Source organism: Histoplasma capsulatum, genomic scaffold, assembly GCF_000149585.1.
Source record: "Histoplasma capsulatum NAm1 scaffold_6 genomic scaffold, whole genome shotgun sequence".
NCBI lineage: Eukaryota > Fungi > Ascomycota > Eurotiomycetes > Onygenales > Ajellomycetaceae > Histoplasma > Histoplasma mississippiense.
In genome coordinates, this window is record NW_001813977.1 from 555456 (window position 1) to 572216 (window position 16761).

Here is a 16761-nt window from a genome sequence, read left to right on the forward strand (position 1 = left end):
TTCCGTTCGAGGTTTTCTGAAAATCAACAAAGTCGCTGGTGAGAGTTGTTGGGACAAGGTAAGAAGGCTAAGGTGAGTAAATTAATTGGCAAGACTCCGTTCAGTGTCGTAAGATATGGTGATACTTGAAGTTGCTCCGCTGAAAATTCGATGTAGAGAGATAAAAATGCCCCTGTGCCGGAAGATAGCCAGAGAGAAGCAGTATAAAGACGGGGTTGATATCTCGAGCTTCAAAGATGTAGGGAATAAAATGGGTGTTGGAGGAATTTGAGCGACCTTTTTGCAGAAAAAAGGTCAAAATTTGTGGTGAAGGCTTTCACGCAGAGCAGTATAAATACACAAAGTAGGCCTGGGAAGCCAGAGACGAAGAGTATAAAGGCCCAAAATTACGTAACTTTATCGATTTGAGCAATGAGCGACGGACGGAGGTTGTAAGAAAGATGAAGAAAGGAAGGGACCAGCGGTAGATGAAGGGGATTTTATAGAAAAGGCTGGAAAGTTTGGTCAGATTTGCCTCCAGCAAGAAAGCCTTATAGAATGGTGTAAAAATGAGAACGGCGCATCATCACTTCGCCGCCAGCAGGGACGAACCTAGGTTAATCATTGCGGAGTAATAAAGTTCCACGGCACCTGTTTTCTGGAGTCCGTTAGCTCTTACAACTCGTAGGAGCTGGTATAAACTAGGCTCGGAAAGGAAAGTAAAGAGAGAAGGCGCGACGGACAAAGTACCATCCCGTGCAAGGAGGGTAAACGAGAGCAGGACAGTTTGGAGAAGAAAGCGAGCAAGGGGTTGGCTTTCGTGGAGTCGTCCATCACGGAATGGCTGAAGACAGAGAGTCCAATATAATATTGACCATAATATAGACCAACATAGGATTCGGACAGTATAGGAATCATATATGCCACTGTATATATTCCATACGAAGCTTGGATCGTGACTTCCTCGGCTTTTGTTCATTATTCCACCGTGGTTTCCCTCGTTGTCCTTTAAGATTTCATGGACATCGCCGATGGGTTTTCTTTTTTTCATGTCTCGGTACATATACGTCTGTTGGACCAGTGGAAGAGGGCTCTTCTCCGTCCGCGCCATAACGCACCCTGGATCGTTTGGTTCGTTGCTGTGATGAGCGGTCGGGTCCAGACGCCCCAGAAGCTGAGCCAGAGCTACTTCTTTTCCTCTTCTTTTCTCGTTTCTCTGCTCTACGTCGTCGGTTTTCTTCTTTTGCTCTAAGTCGCGCCTCGACCTCCGCCGAGATATCTTCAGTTTCGACGAAACGGTTAGAAGTGCTTGCAGACGCGTTGTTCCCATCAACGGCCTCACCGTTTTCAGGTGAGCAAAACTTCTGCCGCTTCCTTGACGGCAAGGCAACAGTGGCTTCGCCATTATTTCCAGTTCCGCCTTCATAATCCGATGCGCGTTTATTCCTACCCCCTAAATGCTGAGGGAGGGGACACGGTATAGGTCGCTTGTCAAACACAAACGGAGGGACCGGCGTCCCAGCAGCCGCGCTTGATCCATCATGAGAATGACGAGTACTTCCATTCAGTGTAGCTGACTGTGAAGTTTGAGGGTCGTGGCACACGAATGCTGCATCTTTATTCAGAGTCCTCTGCTCCTCGACCCTATTCATAGATTTGCTCGAGAGGATCCTGGTTGCAGTACACTGCGGCATCTAATACGATTTCATATGTCAAAAAGTGCCGCCCTAACTCGAGGACTGGAACAGTGGCATTACAAATTCAATTCTGAGGTCGTCCAGCAGTCTGAGCAGCTCTTGCGTTCGATCCACCATTGACGACAGGACTGGGCTTTCTTGGACAACATGCTGCTTTACCATAAGACATATTTGGAGGTGTCGATTCAAATTTGACTCATGCTGCATAAATATCTGAAAAGTGGCGAGCAATAGTAACTTGTCAGTGAGAGCGCGTCATGTCCATTGGGGACAGTCAATGTCTGCAGGCAGTTGTAACTCTGTGCTTACCTCAGGCCATGATACAAAATGACCACTCGACCGGGGATTCTGTGGTTCAGGCATTTCGCTGTGGAAGGGCTATAATGCGAATCATTTACAATCGGTATTTTTTGTCAGCCATAACAGTGTTGCGGGCAGTTATTTGTGAGTTCAAGTCTGGTGGGATTCACGGTTGGATTTGAAGTGAGGTCCGCACTGACCAATCAGCTGTAAGCGCTGTTCGCTTTTAGGGAACCAGTTTAGCGCAACGCTCAGCCAACGAAGTTCCAGTGTTCGTTACACAAGCGAAGGGAAGGCATTGAAAAACTGAGCGAGCTTCTGGCTGGCTCGACTGCTTTGGTGCAAGAATTCGACATTATTTCTGTTGAATTTATTTCTTGAGACGTGCACTCTCCCAAATATCTGATCCTTCCTACCAGTGACAATAACCAACGGCTTGAAAGCACTTGTAAGATATATAGGTGTGGATATTGGTTTGCCGTATGTTTCCTGCGAATAGAAAACCTTTCTACTAGGCAAAAGGAGACATTTTCTCCTGGCATCAACAGGTAATGTAAGTGCGCATGTTCCCTCAACAGTAGTTCGAGCAAGTACAGCACAATCGTTACATATATATATATATACACATGACCTGTGCTTCTCAGGTAGTAGGTAGTTCATCGATGTAATTAACCCATCCACTACGTTCTCTGAACGACGTCAAGCATTTTATTTAAGTTTCATGTTTTCTGGATGACAAAAAGAGGATATTGCAGGGGCAGAAAATTATGCACCATGAAAAGGCTAAGTTTAAATAGATAAGCTTCAGGTGAGAATGTTAAACTAGCCGTTTGGGAAACATGAGATATGTCGTCATTTTTGCATATCATTAATCCAGTCACTACTTGATTCTTTGGGATGTGGGGTATAATGGTGCTTCCGTTGGTGAGCATGTACAGGGCAATGGACAGTTCATAAACAGATACCCAATGGAGGACACGCGAGAATAGCAAGGTGGGAGAGAAAAAACATGATAAAAGTCTCGGAGGGGAGAAGGGCCAGTGATACCAAGGATATTGGGGATAGATGACTATGGAGCCATGATCAAAGATAATAACGGAAACGAACAAGGCAATACAAGCAAGAAGGAATAGAAAAATGTGCCATTACAATGAGATGTAGTCGTACAACAACATATATACGACAATGATCATACAAACAATTAATAAGAAAATAGACGCGAAAAACCAGGGTCCCTACATATTTTCGACAACCTATACATGTCATAAAACCAAGCAAGTCATTCCGCATGACATATTCCAAATGCGAATGCAGGCACGTAATCAAGCGGCCAGTAAATAGAGAAATACGCTACTGCCCATATCCAACTCGCTCACCAGGCCCCTAGGTCGTGATCAAAGCGCGCTAACTCCTTCTCAGCATCCTCAACATCCTTCTTCGCCTTCATTCGCATGTAGAATATCGGACAATCTCTGCTTGAGCAGATAACCTCACAGTGCAAACTGCCCTGACATCGCTGGCACTGCGTCCACAAGCGCCCGAACCTCACCTCCAGATCAGACACTTTAGTTAGAGTTTTAGTGTATAGCTCACCGAGCCGCGGGAGACAATCCTGACAAACCGCGCCGTCAGAGCCCTCTTTCCCTGTAAGGGGCTTCTTGCAGCCCATACAGGTTTGTGTTTTCTTAGTGAATTTCATCAGACCACCCAATGTCGGGGCTGCGACTGAGATGGATCGAGTGTGTTCTCCAGTGAGCAACTGGCCAGCTTTCTTTTCGCCAAGGATGGGCTCGAAGATACGTGTGAGAGGTTTCGCGAGCTGATTGTCGAGGTAGTATTTCGTGTCTATTGGAATGTTGTTTTCGAGCACGTATATAGGGTCTTCCGATTTTTCATAATTCTTTGATCCTCCAGCACCTTTAACAATGACATATGCAACTCGGTCACCCAGAGTTGGGGCAGAGCCAGCGTCGCGCTTCTTCATTCTCTCTGCCAGCTCGACGTGCGCTTGTTTCGCTGTGTAATCCTTTTTCGAGAGGGCCTTCGTAATCACGAGTTTAGACATATCGATTTTGTTTTGGAGTAGATCAGATATCGTATCCTTCACATAACTATCGGGAAGAGATTAAAGGTTAATAAACCGCGCAAAGGGAATAAGAAAAAGAAAATAAAACGGGAGACTATACCTTTGGGCACCATCAACGTCCCGATCAATGAGTATTTTCCTGAGGACAGTTTCGATAACCGTCTGAACCATACGGCAGTTGTCTCTGCGGACTGTTTCAATTCCCTTGGTATCCATTTTATCATACTTGTCTGGCTTGGTCCAATAGAGACCAGCATAGCGTTTCTTATTGATAAGGAGGTATGGGAAATACACTTTCTCGAATTCCAATTTTATAGGATTGATGAACTTGGATGAAACATAATCAGCTGCTTCCTGGCCAAGTTTCATCGCCTCTGCAAGGTCTTTCATTCCAAACTTAACCATTACGGAGTCCGTATCACCGTACACAACTTTAGCATCATGAGAATACCCGTTGGCGATGGTATATTTAGCCTCTACTTCTTCTTTAGTCTTCTCAATCATTTGGCGGCCGTAACTAGTCGTGCTACTGGCAATTGGCAAACATGGCAGTTTACCAACAGTTGCGCCAGTCAGTCCGTAAACGCTGTTGGCGCTGATTTTAAGAGCAAGTTGTCGTCCGTTCAATACAGCCTTTTTGAACGGATCCGTTTCCACTGCAAGCTCCTTCTTCGCACGCTTTCTCGCTCCAAGAAGTTCTTCCAGGATCTGAGTCAGGAGTCCTTTGCGGACTTTCGACGTGCAGAATCTATCCCCGTTTGGTGTCACGATATAGTCTTCTCCTTCTTTCATCTGGTGTGCGTCGATGGTTGACTTTTTTAAAAGAGTGGTGTAACAGAGGTTATGTGCTTGAATAATACTGGGGTATAGAGACGCGAAATCAAGGGTAGCTATCGGAACGTCGTAGAAATCTCTAATAGGCTCAATGACTGTTGCTCCTTCGTACTGTTCGCTAGTTGATTCGTTCCGTAGGTTGGGAATAACCAGTTGTTGTTCGAGAGCCTTGCGGAATAGTTGACTGATAAACTTGACTTGTTGTCCACGGGAAAGGAGAAAGTTGAAAGGCACGCCAGTAACTCTCGCCATTTCAGTATAATTGACAAGGCACATGAGTTTATCCATAAGTCGTTGGGGCAAGTATGCATCCTTCAAGCAGTAAACTGCCAACCGTCGCCTCGAATCCGGGGTTCCATTGAAAAGTTCTGTTATCATTGTATGATGAACATCCTCTTTTTGTTCTCCTAAAAATTGCGCACATACCGAATTTAGGGTGTAGCTTCGCAGCTGATAATCCCGCTGAACAAGTTGAAGGAGGTCAAGCTGAATTCTACCGCTAATGTTAGTAGACTTAGATTCCCGATTTCCTATTTGCTTGCTTGAAAATCTTGCGTCCCCTACCCGAGAAGGGATATGTTTTAGTCTGGACCAGAAGTGAAATCCTGAACATTTGAGATGTTCTGCGCGCTTAAGGAGGTAGGGGAAATCGAAGTTAGCAATATTGTATCCGATGATAACATCTGGATCAACTTCCACCAGGAAGTTCTTCCAAGCCATCAGCATTTTTTCTTCAGTGTCGAATTCCAAAAGTTGGGTGTTGACAATCAAGCTACATGTGCCCAAAACAAACACATTTCGGATAAAAGGTTTTGATTCCCCATAACGTGTAACGACATTGGCGATTTGAATTACCGGGTCTTGATTGGCCTCGGGAAACACACCCTTGCGACCAGCACACTCAATATCGAAGGAAAGGATTCGGAGTGGTGCCATTTTTGCCCACTCGCCATCGTTGGGATGGGCAATGAGGTCACGGTAATGAATTGTAGCTTCTATTTGGCAATTTGACATCCGCTCGACCATCGGGAGGATTTGGTATTTGGAAGCCGGCGCTTCTACCCATGACATGCCCGACATCTTCAAAACTAATTAGCCAGAGCAAACTCGGACACAAAGAAAATTGGAGAAAGTGAGGTCAGCAAAGGAATTCTTACTCCTGTATCAATCATAAACCGTAAAATATATTCAATATTATCAAAGGTCAATATCCCATCAGCATCGGCTCTCCACATTCCTCGATAATTCGCCCTGCCTGTTTCAATCAGCGTTCGCAATTTGTTGATATGTCGCGGGTCCGTCACTGTGATCTTCAAATAGGGGCTTTTCTGGTTGCCCTGAAAGCCGAATAGGTTTTCTCGCATTACCATTTGTACTGAATGTATAGCTGGGTGATGGATCTCAATTTCGTGCTCGAGATATGCCTTGAATCCTTCACAGTCCGTTGGAGCAAACGAGACTGGAGCAGCCACATAGAGATAGTGTAGGAAATGCGTAACATGTAAGAGAACCGAATGGCCAGCCTAGTTAGATAAAAGTAGGATCCCGTTAGAATGAAAAGAAAATTCATAAAGCCTTAAAATGAATTTTACCTCAGTAACCCCGAAAAGCTTAACCGCAGGTTGCTTTCCGCCCCCTATAGTACCTTCCTCCGCTTCAATTTGCTGGAAGCAAAGATTGTCTCGCGATGCGTCAAAGTTATCCAAACTTGGCCGAGCCCACTGCTGGTCTTTCTCCGAGTTGTTTTCCTTCAGTCCTGAAATGTCCTGCGTCAGCTTCTCCAAGACTTCCTCCTCGAACTGGCTTTTCTGCTGCGATTGACGAGGGCCTGAGGAAATGAGTTTCCTGTTGCCGGTCTGCGAGGACGGCTTAATTCCGATAGTGGGCTGTTCAGCTTCGAGCTTCCGCTTCTTTGCGGTACTGGGTGACTTCGGCATTACATTGTGACGGTTGATGGTAGCATCGCCGAGAACTCGTTTTTGAGGAGGCTTTAGCATAGTTGAGCTCATTGTGGATGTCGTAGTGGATTCGTAATTATTTCCTGAAGCATATCCGGAAACGAGATCGTTCACAGACACACGGTTTTGCTTGGGATTGACTGAGGTGGTTGAATCTCCCACTTCGCGTGCGGGAAGCTGCATGCCGGGGATTAACACGCCTAATTGCCAATTAAGGACGCGTGAGTTTAAATCACGTGATAAATATCGCAGAGACGCGTTGTCTTTGGAAAAAAGGAACGAAAATCGTGTCTTGTCCTATATTCAAAATGTGAATTAAAAATTTAACATTCATGTCGAGATGTACACCCTTCTATGAATTATTCTACTTTATTTAACCCTGCAACCCCTGTTTCTGGTAAATCATTTCATGGACACAAGTGTCGAGTCTGGTGTCCCCTAATCGTGCAAAACAAAAAACGAAGACAGACTAGGGATCCGTATATATAGAGCGGACAACTATTGAAAAGACATTGAAGCTAAAGGCTATGGGTGATCTTGGGATTATTGATAAAAGTAGCAAAATGGCCCGTCGATTGTGCTCATAACCTCTCGTACAGGCACTGGCGGTGCAAGTGGTCCCACATCGATGATGTCGTCCAAAGTTCCATTCCTGGTAGGGGGTATATTGGCGAGTGTAAGTGTTCCATAGATTGCATCCCCTCGTTTCTCGATATCTAACCATTGCCAGATCGACCAGAGGCGGTCAATTTGGCCGTGATGCAGGAAAAACGCTGGTTCTTGAGGGCTAGAATAAAAGTCTGAGTCTGGAGGATAACGATGTTAGTTTCTCCAGAGCATCGGAAAATATGGGGTGGGAGAGTACTACACATACGTTGTCCAGTCATCCCACCCAAAAACGTATGCCCGCCGCCATGCACCCCGAAGAAGTTCAGCGGAAAATCTTTCCGGTCTTCATTGCCTGGCGCCCCGGCAAGACGAGATTGAAACTCATCAATGTCCCTGCTCTCCTCGATAGTCCACGTCGACCAGTTGAAAGAGGTGTAGTGCTGGCCTATGAATGGGTTCATGTCGCGCATCAGACATCTGGGATTGTAGCGCAATGGATTGTTTAGGTTCCCCCCTGGCATTCCAACTGGGCCTAAATTGGTGGTCATGTCTGAAAAGGGACCGAACATGACGCATCCTCCCCCAGTTCCAGCTGGAAACTCGCGACCCTCTGCTTTTGGAAATGGTGGCGGAGGCGGTAGGCGGTACGTTGGGTCTCGTTCTGCCAATGGAGCACCATTACTCCCAAAACTATAAGGCGAGCCATCAAAGAGAGCAGATTTTTGCGGATCATAGACATCGTATCCCCACTCCCAATAACTTTTGAAAGGTTAAAACATGGGTACATACATCCCCAATAGGCCACAAGTTAGGTGAGATTGAGGCGTTCTTACGGGCTAATCCCATGATATCCACATTCCTCCCTAAGAGCCTTCTCATATGCCCAGACGAAGTATCGATGCCAGGCGAGGAAGTTGAACTAGAAACTATAAGCACTTGGATACTATGAGATGGTGCATATACACCAAAAACCTACATTTCCGTGGATGAATGGGGTTTTGGTAATATGAACGACAGCGAAAGAGTCAAAAAGATTTTTGGAGCCTGGTGCTTCTTCCTCCGTAAACAATGATGGCTTGGATTGAAGACAATACACAGCTTCAATGTATTTCCTCCTTTCTGCTTTGGATAAGAACCGCCTAGGCAAAGAAACATTTGGTTATTCAAATCAGTGTGTAAGTTGTTTAGAAGGGATTGTATTAACTCACCATTCCTTCCGAATAGTTAATGTACTCTGTGTACATAGGCGATGATTCTTTTTCCCACGGTCATCATTTCGATAGTCGTCACAGTCGTGGCCGTTGTTACAAGCTCTTGCCTTCTCATCCTGGCGAGTATCTCGACGTCCTCTCAGTGCTTCGTAAAGTTGATGGCTTGCGTTTGTTTGCAGCTGAAGCAGGCATTCCCCGGTGTCAATGAGATCTTGCCTGCTTTTGCCCCATTCGTCGGACCCTCCCAAGCTCCCAATTATCAGAATACTCCAAAATGAGATGAGAGATGCCAGAAAATGTTGCCTCATGATTGGTGACTGAAAAGTTGAAATTCTATGGGTAAACAGACTGAATGGGCATAACGCTTAGCACAAAATAGAAAATGCTCATGGGATACTCGAATGAGAAAGAAAAATCACATACAATGAAGGGAAACGAATGATCCGGCAGGGACGGAAAACTAGAGAGTGACGTAAATAGAAACATAAATATCAAGGACGTTGGGCTACTTTTACTCTCAGCAATCCTCAATGAGTGGCCCGAAATGCGTACCGATTAGGCTTATTTAACAGAACCTAGCGTAGCAATTCGTCAGACACAGCTCTGACCCCAATTTCCCAACACCTTGAGCAGATTGTTGTGAGAGGGCAGTGAATTGATGAATGAAGAAAGACATTGAGACAGAGGCCTGAGCGTTCCTCTTGAGAATGGCGTTGTGACACTAATGGTAAAGAGAACGCCCGATGTTGATTCGATCATGACCGGAAAAATGAGTGACCAATTCTGTAACGTCTCACGGGACAATAGCTGTAGGCTAGATGCAGCTTTAGTAAGTGAAAATGATTTCACGATGGCAAAATCTGTAGGATATCAATCTAGAGGGGAGCAATTGTCAATGAGATCAGTGCCCATGATGCAAGACTGTTCCAGATAGTCTTGGTCCAGTGAGCAGGACTGAGTTTCGCGTCAGCATGCAGGTGATTTGATACTGTATTAATGCAATAATGCAAGACATGAAGAGGTTAGCAGAAGAAATGCCATGAAACTTTTTTTTTCACAATCTGTGGAGTAGGTAGAGCGGGTCGCAAAACTTACCAATCATGGAAAAAGGAAACATACGTAATAAAACGCTGGTAAGTGCCATTATTTGGTAGGTAGAACTAACAAGAAAATGGGCGTCTATCAAGCCCTTGCTCAAGAACGAAGGTGAGCAGAGCCATGTATTGGCTGCAAAGAATTTAAACGGGGCTCGTGGTATAATAATGACTAGCAAAGCTTGTCAAAACTTCAACCCTGCTCCTTTGCAGGTAAAAAAACTTACTTGCCAGGGCGGGATGTGGGAGCACAAAAAGCCCAAAATTTGGTGCAACTCGATTTGCATGATAGAGTGGAACACCACGAAATGTCGGCAATGCGGAATGTCTCAAAATTAAATACAATCGAGTGACAAAGCATACAAGTAACACCTTGTCGTATATTATAGGATGCCCCCTGAAGCTCTTCTATGAAACTTCATGGTGGAAGGCAATATGGCCGGTAGAACCCTCTGTTGATAAATTGGTACCAATCCTCGAATAGACGAGAGCGGATATGTCAAAATGTTAGGTATCTATCTGTCCCAAAATTCTGGAATCCAAAGCCATACCTAACACCGGCCTTGTCAGAAGTTCACCTTATTTATTCAGTAGGGTATCACAGCAGGTCAAGTGAGACAAAATAAGGGCATGAAAGTTCTGCATGTCCAACAGGTGTTCATGGACATATGAAAATCCTAACGATCATTTAAGTTTTCAAAGTTGACGGATGCTTCCAAGCATTTTGATCTTGAAGACATGAACAGCTTGGAAATCGCAAATTGTGAGGCATACAGTTCATTGGGAACTAAACAAAGCCAAGCATCCGATCCAACACATCAACGTGCTGCATTGTTCTGAGATACTTTATCATTCCATCCAGGTTCAGGTTGAACAGTCATATGCTGCACGTAAATCGCAAGCCCCAATACTCGCATAAACCATATGCGGAACCAATTGCCATTTTCCAGTTCTCTTGACTGACTGAAGAAATTCCCTGCAATGAAGTTTGTCACTTGCCATGCATGTCTGAGACTAGGCAAATCCGGGGGAATAGAACCTCCCGAGGACTGGAGTGGTTGGAACGTTCTGTGCATGCATGAGGTTTTTTGATCGAACCATTAAATGGCAAGGCTTGTGCAATTGAAGCTTTAGGGGGGGTGTTCCAAACGCGCTCACTTAGTTAGATAGGTAAGATATAGTACCCGAATTCGATGATGGCTGTCTCAGAGAATCAATGGTAGATACCTTTCCGATCCATGAACAGCCTCCGCATCTAGGATACGGCTATCCTTCATTATATGGTAATCATGGCTGGCTTCAAGGTTGTCTTAATTACAAAACTTTGTGGTCAATCCCTTGGAATTCGTTCGCTGACAAATGAAGCATCGTTCCTGTCTCGGGATCGAAGTAACATTGGAAGTTAATCGAATAAACGAATCGAACGGAAGTTGCCTAAATAGAACATGCATATGCATTCCCGCAGACCTTCAATACCGAAAGGAGTGAGTCGATAAATTTCCTGATTGAGCAAATCGGCTGCGATTTCATCATTGTGATAATCAGCCAATCATACGTGTTTATGCGTCCTTGGTATTTTGAGGGATTCCACCAGCTAGTTAATTATTGTATGTATTACGTAACAAAACACTGGCGGCTTGGCAATTTCTTCTCTGGACGACATCGGCGGAAATTTCCATGTCCACTGAGAAAGTCATATCCGCGCATAGATTGTTCAGAGAGCTTTTATGCGTCTTCTTAGGATGTTTAAAGTTTTTTTTTCCTTCCGGTATTTAGCTATACATGGTGTCCAGGATCTAGGCGAGCGGTGCTGCTAAGCCATCCTGGCCAATGATTTGCTCTAGAGGATTTGATTACGCTTTAAATGTTATGTCCATGACTTTGTTTACTACGACCATTCATGCGTATGATCTGATACGTACGCAGAAGTGTGAAAAGTAATTACACCTTTCTTATTCTCGATGCCGCCGAGAAGGAGCCATCGAAAGTCCCGCTTGGGTTGTCTTCAATGCAAGAGAAGAAAGATAAAGGTATGAAGATGTATCGATTATCAAGCTTCCACTAGGCCATTCGTTTTCACCATAGTCCAGTTGTATCAAGATAAAAAGAGTAAATATCAATATCACAACGGCTTAGGCCTCGTCGTCCTGTTCTATCAACAACTCCATCTGCAACATTCTAACTCTACATTGTGACAGTGTGACGAGACGCCGCCGCCATGCGGCAACTGCAAAAAGCACAATATTGAGTGCCAATTCGCAACCCCTCCTGGGGTCGTACCTGCGATTAATAGCACGTGCCGTTGGCCATCAACGATCATCAATAGACCCCCTCCCGTGCTGCCGCCTGTTTCTCTCCCTTCAATTTCAAGGCCCATTTCCTCATCAACTGTTGACCAGCTGGAAATCTTTACCACATTTGACAGCACGAATCCTCAGTTCACATCTAATTTACATCTTGATGATTTGAAGCTTATGCACCATTACACCACGGTGACCTGTACGACACTTTCAAACACCCCGGAACATATCGATATCTGGAGAACCGTTATCCCCAAAGAAGCACTTGCTCACCCCTTTCTAATGCACGGGCTTTTATCTCTATCAGCACTTCACCTCATAGAGAGCAGCAGCAATGATGACCCGAATCGCCGGAAATATGTCGAATTAGCCACCATGCATCAGCACCTTGCCCTTGCGGCGTTTCGACCAGTGTTGAATGATATCACTCCATCAAACTGCAACGCGGTATTCGCGTTCTCGAGTCTCATCGCTGCGCTAGCCTTTGCTTTCTCCAGATTTGTCGGCAGACCCGGTGGGGGCGAGCCTGTTGCCGAACTTCTTCAAGATTTCCTTCTATTTCGCGGTGTGGAGAGCGTCCTAAGTACGTCCTGGGAGCTCATACAGAAGGGGGAGCTAGGGCCAATGATCCGGCGCCCTGCTATTAATGTATCTCAACCGATTTCTAAGGATGTCATAAATGCACTTGATTATCTTCACGATTGCAATGGCGACCATGTAACCCAGCTGAGCGCGGAGGAAAAAGATGCGAATAATCATGCGATTCGCGAGCTTCGTATCTCATTTGAACGACCTGCATCAAGTTGGGAGAATGTTTTTCGGTGGCCGATTCTTCTTCCGGAAGCGTACCTCGCTCATCTGAAAGCACGAAAACCCATGGCGTTGGTGATTCTTGCGCACTACTGTGTCGTTCTTTCCAGACTGGATTCGTGCTGGTGGTCACAAGGTTGGGCGACTCATTTGTTCGAAGCAATTTATCGCTCTCTGGGCACGAGTTGGAGACCGCTACTGCGATGGCCGATGCAGATGGTTGGGTTGGCTGACAAACTGTCGAAAATCCCATGAGCTACAGATGATATCTTGGTTGTATCTAGGCCATGCGCCAAATTTATGCTTCATACGCTTCCTGTGTATATGATGTACTGTACGATATTTTCCAATGGTTTCAGAGAACTATGGCGCAAATATTGTTGTGACGGAGTCGATTGTAACTAGACTTTGACCTCTCCCTGGAGGCCTTGTGCGGAGAATTAAATTTTACTCCCTAGAATATATATATTCATCTCTGCTTGTTTTTAGTGAATCAGTATCGCCTTGCAGATTTTCTGCCTAGCTTTCACAATAATTTGTAGCTTAGATTTTTTTGCATCTAGCATACAGGTCACAACTCTTCTGATGCTTATTGGTTGTGTAGCCACTTAACTTATCCTAAGCGAGTTAGGCGTCACGAACAAAGGACTACATTACCGACCTATTACGGCTGTACTGTAACTGGATACTTTCAGGCTCTGGGGCTCACACGGTGGGGCCTTCACAACAACCAGTGATCTAATTTGACATCGACAAGGAGATAATCGATACGCCACGATTCAATATGCCGATTGCTGAGACGATTTCTCTCTTTCCCTAGTTATGTAAATTCTAACAGCTACTTGTGTAGTAGCTTAGGCAGAGGCAAGCTTCCGACGCCCTTTGAGTTACATTGTATGGAATCTAATCGAAACTCCAGGCTCAAGTACTAGTATCACCATATTGATTGAAGCATTCTACACCTTCATTGTGACTATTCGAGAATCTCTATGGTACCACTTTCAATTGCTTAGATTCACTTGGAAAACGCTCTCTCTTCACTTCACTGCTCACTATTTCCTGTGTTCTCCAATTGCAACATGCCTCTCAAAACATGGCATTGTTCTTCTAATCGCGTTTAAAGTCTCCATATGCTCCAGAAGGCTGCTTTTATTTACAGATGGCACATTCATTTGTTAGGAGGTGTCCATCTATACGCTCCTTTTTGAAATGATTATATACCCTCTTGCTCGTGTTTTCTTCCGTTTGTCACTCTTTAGCTTTTTTCCGTCGTGCCAGTCTCATCGAGCCTGGGGAAGTACATGTACATGTACAAAGTTGCGCAACGACAAAGCCGCATAATGTCTTCCATGTTCCGTTCTCCAAAAGACATCTCGTCTTCAGATTCCGAACCTCTGCCACAGTTCGACCCTAGTGATACCACTGGATGGGAGCCAGGACACCGAAAAAAGGTTCCGACAGACGCAAGCACCGATACTGTGCAAAATTCCCCCCCTCACGAATATGAAACTTCCCATTATGAGCAAATTGAAACTAGCGGTCGTCTTGATCAGGGGGATATACCTGATCTCAATGCAGAAGGGCAGGCCGCCATGATGACAGCCGCCCTCCTGGAATTCTACTGCCAAAGTCGCGCTGCTGATATCCTCAACGGGCAACCTGAATCCCATGGACAATATACTCGAGATTCTCCTGAGGCTAAATTCCTGGGACGGCATATGTACGCCTACAAGTCCCAGTTCTTGTCTCATCACGGCGTTATTGCAGGAGGAGTCGACGGAGAGGATTGGGAAAGCACGAGGCAGTTTTATAGAGATAATCTCGATGTGCTTGGCGTGGCTGCTCTAGGGGATGCGGACTTAAACTCCCGGTCTCCTCATCCACTATCTAGGGGAGTCATCGGACAGGCTGCGGGAACGATAGACGTTGGGCAACTTCAAACACGATTAGAAGACCTCGATCTTGAAAACATAAAGAACTTCACGCCACAACGCACTTCCCGCCCTAATCTTCAGAGACGCATCACTGATAAGGCCCATGCTGAAGCTACCAACGAGCCAATGCCGCTGAATATCGCAGATCTCGTACGGCATACACGTACTCCGTTTCCACACTTTCCCATCAATTTGCCTGCTTTATATGCACCAACCATGAACTTTCCTGGCTCTCGATATAGGATTGAGTTTGAAGAGGAAGCCATGATTGGGAGAGGTTCATATGGTGCTGTGTACCGTGTGAGACATCATGTCGATGGTCAAGTTTATGCAGTGAAAAAAATACCCCTGGGCGAGAAACGACTAAGACAGGTGCAAGAATGTGGTTTGCGGGCCCTAGATAATATCTTGAAGGAGGTTAGAACCCTTGCCCGGTTAGAGCATCCCAACGTTGTACGTTATTATGGTGCATGGGCTGAATACCCCAGTGGCCCAATTCTAAAGTCACCTTCCACTGGTTTTCCGGTTCATCATCGCGAGATGGACGATAATCAACAACCCCTTTTGAGCCCCGTATTGTCGTCACAACAGAACGATGATTTAAACTTTAGTATCGTTTTTGAGGATTCTAGCCATGGAATCGTCTTTGAAAACTCCTCTAAAGATGGTGAAAGCGCTATTGAAGAAACAGGGCCCTCGTCCGACTCTCCCAGCTCACGACATAGTAAACGGAAATGTTTCCAGAAATCGAGTTGTAAGAGCGATATTGGAGACGACGAAGTCCAGTCTCTTCCACGGCATTTCGACTTCCCAACCCCTGGCCAAACGACAACGGAGAGCGAGACAAATGATGATGTTTTTACTGACGGGATGGGGCATACTGGCTCCAGGTGCCATGTTAGCCAGAAAGTTGGCCTTGTGAAACCTAATCCTGTTTTGATGCTACACATTCAAATGTCGCTCCACCCGGTGAGCTTGGCAAAGTACCTAATCGCGAAGCCCGTTTCGTTAGATCCGAAAGCTCCCCATCATTGTTTCCATCTCGTTCCCTCTCTCAAAATCATTCTAGGAGTCTTGGCAGGAGTTGAGTATCTGCATACTACTGGCATAGTCCATCGTGACCTGAAGCCTGCAAATATTTTCCTCTCTCCGGCTGGCGTGCAGGACAACCCAGTTTGCCCAACATGCGAGAAAGCCGGGATTGAAAGGACATGGTACACGACACCTCGCATCGGCGATTTCGGCCTCGTTGCGGAAATATCCCGATTTGGAGACGAAAATGAAGTGCTATTCGATTCCGTGTATAATTCTACCGGTACCCCTATTCGCCCTGTTGGTACGGAATTCTATCGACCCCCCATCGTCACATCGCCTTGCCCCTCCTCACGGCATCCCATACACCACGAAATTGATGACCACGGCGACGGCCACAGTGGCAATGAAGTACGCAATCGTAAGATACAAAAGATCCTCAACATCGACGAAAGCCTAGACGTTTTTGCGTTAGGCGTCATCTTGTTTGAACTGCTGTACAAATTTGAGACCCGAATGGGGCGTCAAATGGCACTTTGTGATCTGACCTGTTCACCCAACAAGCGGATGAAGCATTATCAGCACGAATACCATCACCAACGCAGGCCTTCTGGTCTCGTCCCAACTTTGCCATCTGATTTCGCAGCCAAGGTCGACTGCTCAGGGATATTCAAGGGCGAGAACGAGAAGGACACTGCTGATATCCTGAGAAAGTTGACAGAGTGTATACAAGGGATGCTGGATCCGGATCCTCGTTTTAGATGGTCATGTAAAGATGTGCAGCGATGTTTGAATGACATAGTCTCCAGGTTTGAAAATCCAAGTTGGAATAATGGTGTTGGATTAAATTAGGAGGAGAACTATTTTCACTGGCCCGCTCCGTCCCAAAGCCTCAATCTCCCCATAAATCTCCCCTC

The 16761-nt window shown here is 45.6% G+C and overlaps 6 protein-coding genes across 6 annotated transcripts; 4 read left to right on the forward strand and 2 right to left on the reverse strand.

Annotated features, from left to right (window-relative positions):
• Positions 1 to 3348: 3348 nt before the first annotated feature.
• Positions 3349 to 7037, reverse strand: HCAG_06498 (DNA polymerase delta catalytic subunit; the record flags this gene model as incomplete). The annotated part of the gene is made up of 6 exons (XM_001538843.1): positions 3349 to 4087; positions 4163 to 5264; positions 5323 to 5358; positions 5508 to 5976; positions 6054 to 6419; positions 6489 to 7037. 6 exons carry the CDS (start codon positions 7035 to 7037, stop codon positions 3349 to 3351), a joined length of 3261 nt encoding a protein of 1086 aa, XP_001538893.1.
• Positions 7038 to 7397: 360 nt separating this feature from the next.
• HCAG_06499 (predicted protein) lies at positions 7398 to 8982 on the reverse strand (the record flags this gene model as incomplete). The annotated part of the gene is made up of 5 exons (XM_001538844.1): positions 7398 to 7660; positions 7729 to 8222; positions 8297 to 8382; positions 8440 to 8602; positions 8672 to 8982. 5 exons carry the CDS (start codon positions 8980 to 8982, stop codon positions 7398 to 7400), a joined length of 1317 nt encoding a protein of 438 aa, XP_001538894.1.
• A 449-nt stretch (positions 8983 to 9431) lies between these two features.
• Positions 9432 to 9985, forward strand: HCAG_06500 (predicted protein; the record flags this gene model as incomplete). The annotated part of the gene is made up of 3 exons (XM_001538845.1): positions 9432 to 9503; positions 9829 to 9880; positions 9945 to 9985. The coding sequence occupies 3 exons, from the start codon at positions 9432 to 9434 to the stop codon at positions 9983 to 9985; spliced, it is 165 nt and encodes a 54-aa protein (XP_001538895.1).
• A 1072-nt stretch (positions 9986 to 11057) lies between these two features.
• On the forward strand, positions 11058 to 11971 carry HCAG_06501 (predicted protein; the record flags this gene model as incomplete). The annotated part of the gene is made up of 4 exons (XM_001538846.1): positions 11058 to 11115; positions 11211 to 11340; positions 11707 to 11798; positions 11967 to 11971. 4 exons carry the CDS (start codon positions 11058 to 11060, stop codon positions 11969 to 11971), a joined length of 285 nt encoding a protein of 94 aa, XP_001538896.1.
• A 472-nt stretch (positions 11972 to 12443) lies between these two features.
• HCAG_06502 (predicted protein) lies at positions 12444 to 13810 on the forward strand (the record flags this gene model as incomplete). Its single annotated transcript, XM_001538847.1, has 3 exons — positions 12444 to 13102; positions 13483 to 13590; positions 13729 to 13810. The coding sequence occupies 3 exons, from the start codon at positions 12444 to 12446 to the stop codon at positions 13808 to 13810; spliced, it is 849 nt and encodes a 282-aa protein (XP_001538897.1).
• A 663-nt stretch (positions 13811 to 14473) lies between these two features.
• Positions 14474 to 16696, forward strand: HCAG_06503 (predicted protein; the record flags this gene model as incomplete). The annotated part of the gene is made up of 1 exon (XM_001538848.1): positions 14474 to 16696. One exon carries the CDS (start codon positions 14474 to 14476, stop codon positions 16694 to 16696), a length of 2223 nt encoding a protein of 740 aa, XP_001538898.1.
• Between the last annotated feature and the right edge of the window lie 65 nt (positions 16697 to 16761).